Raw genomic sequence first — 8,611 nt, 5'->3', positions numbered from 1 at the left:
CTGGCTTACTGGCTGACAACAACTAAAGCTTAATGAATACATGTAGGATATGTTCAGGTGACGTTAACATGTGGGACAACTTGCATACTATATAATTGTGAAAGCATGAAATTAAGTGCTTACAATATAAATTAATAGAAGAGGAAGAAGTTTTGTTTATTGAATCCACACTAGTTGTGACATAAAATGTTGATGGAGCGCTAGAAATTAAGAGTATCAATCAGACAGCAAGAAACCAAAATTTAGTTGTAACATCAACTTTAATTGTTCATCAAACTGGGGTGTACTAGTACACATAGTCCATTCATGATTTTTTTTACAAACGTTTATATTTGGCATTTCCACCGTACAGAAACATGAAAAATTAGAGAACTAGGTCATATAATTTTACGAATTTATCTTCTTTTTTGATGATTTATGTGCTTGTATCTGCACACACTGAGAATAAGTAAAGCAATAAGGTGCACCTATGATCACCTATATATTCACTTTCTTTACTAGAAAAAGGGGAGAAAACAACTTTGCATATCTGCATACTCCTCTTATCCATTTCTAATCTCAAATAAAATAGAATTAAGAATCTATCTTAAATCTACAAATGTACGTGAGCAAGCGGAAAAGAGATTTTATTGTAGAATTAGTAAGAAAGTGATCATCTCCAAACTGCAGCTAGCGGAAAACTCAAGTTTATATTTATGATTTATTAAACATAGTAATGGATAAGTACTACAATCCCAGGTGTAAGCCCCCAAGTCGTATGATTCCTAAGTCAATAAATCATTTGTAATTGAACAATAATTAATGCGTGTGATTAATTCATGAGAAGGGAGAGGCCAAGTATATATCATAGGCTTCCTTCACATTATTCAAAGTCCTAATACTCAAGGGTCTGTCAAACAAGATGGGGTCGGGGGGTTGGGGTGGGGGGGGGGGGGGTGCGGGGCGAGCTTAGCTTTTCCGTTTTGCTCAATAACTAGACTAGAAATAAACCAACTCTCACTTAGTTTACAAGAGAACTAGCTTAAATATAGTCTACTCTACAAATCAGCCAAACTAGGTTTAAGTTAAAACCATGATTAATCATTATTAATTAGTTTTACTGACGTATTAGTCTCTAATAGCCATGAATTTTCACGAGGGTCATCAAACTGATTTGGTAACTTAAATCATCTGCCCAGCTTGTAAAATGTTTCCCTTTTTCATCAAACTACCTGCTGCATGTAGGCATCATGTCTTCCACACGTAACACTGCATTTTAACATAATTGCTGGAGCTAAGTATAATTCCAATAATCATGCCAATAAGATCATAAGTCTTGTATATCGATCTACGTACAATATTTTAATTGAATAAGGTTGATCATGTGTCATTGATGTATGTAATAGTCTTTAAATTTTGATTTTCCTTCATAATCCAGAAATTATAGTGCTACTGTCAATGCTTCTCCTAGAACCCATCTTGAAGCCTACTTGGTACTTCTTGACATAAGAAAATGAGCTTTTCTGACCTTCCCTCCTTCAAATTATCAGTTTCGCTTATCAAAGCAAAGGATAAAATAAGGAAATTTTTTCCTTTTTTATTTGCTTGTGTTTTTTTTGGTGTGTGTGTGTGTTGGGGGGGTGGGGTGGGGGGGGGGTTTCTCGTAGGGAAGGGAAGGAAGGGGAAAAGTTCCCCTTCCTTCCCTTCCCCTTCATTACATCCCAATTTGGCGTGTAAGATTTTGGCTCAAATCCCCCCACCCCCTTCCCCTCCTCTACCTTCCTAAATGAAACTCTCAAACAAGGTTAAAATTAGATTTCTCTTCCCCTCCCCCTCTCTACCCTCCATCCAAACAGACCATAAGGGTAAGGCTCTAGTGAAGTGGGGAGTGGTTTGCAAATCTAAAGATGAAGGGGGATTAGGTGTGAAAAATCTCTCTGATTTCAACTTATCTCTTCTTTCTAAATGGTCTTGGAATCCTTGAATACTAGAATCTCTTGTTGGAAATTTATCTTATCCTTATACTCCAAACGGTCGTCCAAACTCTAGTAGCACACCACCTAAACACTCATGCTCTAAATTCTGGCATGATATGTCATTTCCGTAAACCAAGCCCTTATGAGTCTAGTACGTTGGAAGTTAGGCGAGGGTACCAGCATTAGATTTTGGGAAGATAAATGGACCGGGCCAATCTCTCTAGGCAACAAATACCCTCTAGCTTGCTCTCTGGCTCTTTTCGAAGAATGTTAGTGTCAGGTCGTAAGGTTCTCATCATCATGACTCATGGAGTTGGCATCTCCTCAACCGTAGACCAACGTCGACATTGAATGAAGGAGTTGAATTTGCAGTCCTGACACAGCTTGGTGGCCCTTCCATGCATTCGGTTCTTTCACAGTTTCAGTCTTCATACAAAATCATCAATGGTGGTGGTTTATTATGTAGTCATGCATTGCAAATTCATTTGGAAATCTATACTTTCTAAATGAAGTTAAGATCTTTCTTTAGCTCCTTTCTTGTTGGAAATTGTTCTTTTTTTTTCCTTCCTTCCTTCAACAGATTTATTATGGCCAACAGATTTTCAAGCTGTGATTGATTCTCATGGGGATTTCCTCGATCTCACTGGTGCTACTGATAGAAGAACATGGCCTTGTTGCTTTCCCTGTTTTGTGCTAGTGTACGTATATATTTTGAGGACCAAAAATAACTTAATTAATGTTTAATCAACCGTCGATAACTTTCGCAAAGCTAGCCTCTAGCTAATGTGACTTATTTAACCATGTTCTGGGAATTCGTTAATGAAGGGTATTTAGGGCCTACTTCAAAAATGAGGATGATCGCTGAATTAGCTGTGATTGGAGATAACTTCTAGTCTACAATCTCCTGGATGTTTAAAATTGCCGTGTTATTTGCGGCTCTTTTGTTGTTGTTTTTTGTTTTTCCTTCTAAAACTATTTGTATTTAATTATAGCACTACCAAAGAAGATAACTGATCTGGACACAAACTTAGATCTTTAGTCCTTATTGTAATAGCACTAAAGACCATATGGGATATACACACAAACAAAGAGCTCCTATGGATTAAATGGATTCATGGCAATTATCTAAAATGCAGGAATATATGGCAAGTGGAAATGAAAGTTAGCGATTCCTGGACATGGAAACAGCTATTAAAAGCAGAGATAAGTCTATAGCTTGCTGTGGTGGTTTGGATAATCTAAAAGACTTAATCAGGTCCTGTTATAGCTACTCAAAAATCAAACTGTCAGACCTGTACCATGCTCTTTCCCCTGCTGCAAATACTGCAAATAAAGTTCCATGGTGTATCACTATATGGGGGGGGGTGGGGGGGGGGGGGGTTCAATTACCCAAAGCATTCGTTCATCTCATGGTTAGATGTTCAAGATAGACTCCTAACCCAGGACAAATTGCTACAGAGAGGTATAATACAAGCTAATCAGTGTTGTTTATGTTCAGGATCCAAGCCTGAAAGTAGAAGCCACCTGTTTTTTGAATGCAACTATTCCAAAGATGTATGGAATGGAATTATGGATTGGCTCTGTTTCAGATGGAGAAGCTGTGATTGGAATCATCTATTGAATTGGTTCAATTCCAATTTGCGAAGTAAAAGATTCAAGCATAAAGTAAAAAGAATGGCTCTTACCTCCTCAATATACAACATTTGGATTGACCGAAATAGCAGAATCTTTAATCAGAAAAGCAGGGGGGCTGAGCTTCTTATCAAAATAGATTTGATGACCATAGTTCTAAACAGTGAAGTTGCTGCTGAAGACAGAGAATGGTTATTATCAATGAAATAGGGTTTACAGGTCTCGGCCATCACTCCCTGGACTGATATTCATGCACAAAGTCTAGTCCTTGTATTCTTTTTGTAGATAACTCAAAATCTGAGTTTTTTGTTGTACTATACTTCCGAATGGTTAAATGAATAAATTTAGTTTCATTGACCAAAAAAAATAATATACTATAAATAGTGATTCTTGCCCTATTTCTGTAGTAAAAAAAAGATAGTTAGGCATCTTGATCATATAGAGAAATTTAAATTAGCCCCTTTTGTGCCACTTCACATATATGCTTGAATTGAATTCACTATTATGCCCTCTCATTGACAGTAAATTTGTTAAGTGAGAAACTTCAAATCCATTGTTGATCCAATTTTAAAGTTATATATATATAGACAGTTATTTTGTGAAAAGTGAGAAACTTTAGATCTAGGGCTGGTCCAATTTAAAAGCAAATCATCAAATGCATGCAGATGCATACTGCTACTTATTTAATATATTATATTTGCAAAGATCATGCCATAATCCTAATGCATGAAAAAGAAGTGCCTACTATTATCTGATTGATAGTGTCTAAAGTTGAGCTAGTCTCTTTTCTTTTACTTTCTAATAATTAATTTATTGAGGATGTCTACTAAAACCTCTTTAAATTAAGGTTAAAGTTGAAGAAAGGGTAATTAAGGAACAGAATATACTCAAGCATTTGCTGTATGATAATACAAATTTCATCATGAAATGCAAATAACAACCATATTTGCTTGTGGAAAATTAGACATAAAGAAAGAGAAAGAACCAATCAAGATTAGTAGCTAGCTGGCCCAAATTAGTCCTTGCTAGTGAGTGTGGGGAAATATATTTAACTACAACCGATGCTTAGAACTAAGAGCCAGTGTCTCCCTATGCAGCAGCATCGGCCTGTGACCTAACCCATACTGGGAATCTTAATTAGCGAAGAGTTCACGAATTAAAACAAGGTTTTGAAGAAAGAGAGGAAACAGAACCCTAAATGCTTAGCTAGCTTTAGCTTGGAGAAACTAAAAAGATTGAACCCTTTTATAAAAAGACATGCACACGTGAAAATTTAGTATAAAATTCAGAAATATACAAATCATTAAATTGACAAGAACCAAACAGCAACCCCCTTACAATTTACTAATACCCATCAGAAACAGATGCCTGATATATGATAGTTCATTTTATCAAATAGAAGCATGAAGATCAACATACTTGATAATTGGAAGTAAGAGCCCAACAATATTATTGTTTTTGAGGAAACTGATGATGAAGTTCAAGTAGGAACCTGAGCTAGATTGGCCTACACCATCAAATTACAACTTCTTATGTGAAATTAATTAATTGGAGGAGAAAGAAACTCTACACAATTTGTGATCATCTCCTCGCAAGATTGCCCCTTGTTTAATAGATTATTAATTAGACACAAAGGCCTGTGATCGATAATAATATACTTAATGAATGCTGGTGAATAATTAATCTACTTTGATCTCAAAAGGATATAATGAGCAAACATGGGTTGAAGAAACAAAACCATAATTAACAGCACTAAGAATCAGCAGTCATTAATAATAGTAAGATTACATATATATAGTAGCTAGCACTCAAAAACCCCATTAATTAATGCTAAATTTATCATCATTTAAAAAAAAGGAAAGAAAGAAAGAAAGAAAGAAATCATCAAAGAGTTTCCATGAACAACAAACATACAACACCATCATCATCTGATTAAAAAACAATGGAAGCCATGATAGAAATTGAAAAGGGAAAAAGAAGAAGAAGAAGAAGAAGAAAAAAGGAAGCAGAAACATGAAGCAGAGAAGAAGTGAAAGAGAAATTAATGGTACAACAACAACAACAACAAATTAATATATATAATTCGATCTGACCTTCTATCTTCATCCTTAATTCATTTTCTGATCAGAACGGCCGCGGTCGGCATTCTGCGCCTTCCGGCCCACCGTGCCCGATCGACCGGCGGCATCCCGGGCATCCCGCTCATCGGGAGATTAAAGAACGGCAGCCCCGATGACGGGTCGGCCGGCGAGTCCCGCCTCCGCTCCCCGACACCGCGGGGCGGCCCCATCCCCATCCCCCTCGCCGCGCCCCACCGCCGCCGCCTCCTCCTCCTCCAGCGGCAGCCTCTCGTAGGCCACGTTCGTAAACGACGACGCGATCACGATCACGGGGCCCGCCGCGATCAGCGCCCCGACCACACTCCCCCCCACCACCTGCCCCTGCCCTCCCGCCCAAAACACCGTCAGGCTGTGGCCCGCGGCGGCGCGGCGGCGCAGGAAAAAAAAAAAAACAACACACAAAAAAACAAAAAAAAAAAAAAAAAAAAAAAAAAACAAAATAAAAAAAAAACAAAAAAAAAAAAAAAAAAAAAAAAAAAAAAAAAAAAAAAATAAAAAAAAAAAAAAAAAAAAAACAAATAAAAAAAAAAAACAAAAAAAAAAAAAAAAAAAAAAAAAAAAAAAAAAAAAAAAAACAAAAAAAAAAAAAAAAAAAAAAAAAAAACAAAAACAAAAAAACAAAAAAACAAACAATAAAAAAAAAAAAAAACAAAAAAAAAAAAAAAAAAAAAAAAAAAAAAAAAAAAACATGAATAAAAAAACACAAACAAAAAAAAAAACAAAAATAAAAAAAAAAAAAAAAAAAAAAAAAAAAAAAAAAAAAAAATAAAAACAAAAAAATAAAAGGAAAAAAAAAAAAAAAAAAAAAAAAAAAAAAACCCAGGACAAAAAAAAAATGAAAAAAAAAAAAATTAATACTCAAAAAAAAAAAGACGAAAAAAAAAAAAAAAAAAAAAAAAAAAAAAAAAAAAAAAAAAAAAAAAAAAAAAAAAACACAAAAAAAAAAAAAAAAGAAAAAATAAAAAAACAAAATAAAAAAATAAAACAAAATAGAATCAAAAAAAAAAAAATAAAAAAATGAAAAAAATCAAAAAAAAAAAAAAGGAAAAAAAATACAAAAAAATCGACCCCGAAAGCGACAGATCTCGAACCGACCGTGTAAAGTGACGAAGCTCCAGCTGTCGCCGGCTGGCCGCAGGCTTGACGTCCGTCACGGTTCCCGCTGCTCGACGCCTGAGCACGCGACGCCGCGCTGGCGGGCGGGCGTACGGTGGAGATGCAGCTTCGCGAAGACGTCGAGCCGCTGCCGACTTCGAGGATTTGGTGCCCGGAGGGTGTTGGCGCTCTCTCTCTCTGGTGATGATGACGGGCGGCTTGGGCTTGTTCTTGGAGCCCGCGAGGCCTGCCGCGCGGCGCGGTGCGGCTAACGATGTCGCCGGCGCCCGCCCGGGGGCGGAGACCGACGGGCCTCCGCCCGTTGTCGTCGCCCGCCGTGCGTTCCGTTTGCCGTTGCCCTCGTTGTTGTGCCGTCGTCATCAGAGGCGGGCAGTTAGGGTTTGAAGGTGGAGGTCGTGGAGTTGGCGGTGAACGTACCGGGAGGTGCCCAGATCTAGCCCGGCCATATCAGCATCCAATAGGTAGAGTAATTATATGGGGGGAAAAAAGGGGGAGAAAGAGAAAAAAATTAAGAAAAAATTGGGATTGGTGGATTGTTTTATTATTATTATTTTTTTTTCCTCTCTTTTATTTTATGTGATTGAGGGGAGTGGAAAGAGTAGAATAAATAAGAGAAAATTTTGAAGGAAAAAAAAAGTAGAGAGAGCGCTATAGCACAAAGAGAAACCCTAGGTGTGCAAGGATCTAAGAGTGAAGAGGAAGGGATGAGGCTTAAAAGACTTTAAGAGACGACCAACCAAACGAGAGGGAGGGAGGGAGGGAGTGAGGGGGTGATCGATGTACTGTTGTGATGTGATCAGTTTTGTTGATTAAGGGTTAACCAGGGATCAAGGGGAGGGTTAATTAAGGGTTAGGGTTAGGGTTAAGTGGGGGGGAGCCTCAGCAGCTATAGCAGTTGGAGGGAAGTTGCCGCGGCGGGTGGGTCCCACTCTTGTCCCCCGGCTTGGCTGGCTCTATCATCAAGCTGGAGGAGTCAACCGGCGATGAATTAATAGTGGGTTTTCTTTGATCGATGGCAATTTTTTTTCCCCCGGTGATATGGACTTCACCTTGAGAAGGAGCCACTTTTGGTACGTCCAAGGTTGTACAAAATGGTTCGCCAACTAGATAATACGATTATTACTCATAAATCGCTTGAGATGGTTTTTTTTTCTCTCTTCATATTATTATGTTTTTTTGGTCAATCAAGAATTTTATTTTCATTTACCAAATATGTAAGTTTTGTACATCAAGATACTCCTCAAAGAGATATCACAACAAAAGGTATACACTAGGGGACATATGCACAACATGCACTCCCCCGTTAATCAGGCTCTATCTAATTGACTTTAGAGTATGCTCCCATAAACAGCTTCAGCTTTATGTATCAATATGCACAACAAATCTACCTGCATCCAGATACAGTACTAGCACAGCCATAAATCAGTCTGCAGGGTGTGCACAACATGCACAAATCTACCTGCGTTCAGATCCATTACGATGCAACTTGCACATGCATAAATCAGTCTGCTGAGTGTGCACAACATGCACAAAACTTAATTCAACGAGAGCAACCAATCTTTATTTTCATCTGACAGAGAGCTATTTAGAGCAATGATTAAAATGTCAATTTTGATTTATTTAGCCAATTGCACAACACTTCTGAAAGTTTGCTTGAATATCCTTGCATTTCTCTCACGCCATATGTTGTATACTGTTGACACCAATGCCATTCTTTTTATTTTTTTTGCTTGAATCCTTTTGCCCCTCACTCTTGTAAAATACCAGTTCAAGAGAAGATTCCAGGTA

General features: G+C 37.5%; 1 protein-coding gene across 1 annotated transcript; it reads right to left on the bottom strand.

Moving 5' to 3' along the window:
- LOC109819464 (AT-hook motif nuclear-localized protein 23-like) lies at nt 5,801–7,463 on the bottom strand. Its single transcript, XM_020385205.1, is given in 5 exon segments — nt 5,801–6,056; nt 6,862–7,001; nt 7,003–7,044; nt 7,046–7,090; nt 7,195–7,463. Coding segments are annotated over 5 exon segments (558 nt in total). The 5' UTR covers nt 7,270–7,463.

Source organism: Asparagus officinalis, chromosome 8, assembly GCF_001876935.1.
Source record: "Asparagus officinalis chromosome 8, Aspof.V1, whole genome shotgun sequence".
NCBI lineage: Eukaryota > Viridiplantae > Streptophyta > Magnoliopsida > Asparagales > Asparagaceae > Asparagus > Asparagus officinalis.
The sequence above is the reverse complement of the archived record's forward strand: the minus strand, read 5'-3'. Positions and strand labels throughout refer to the sequence as shown.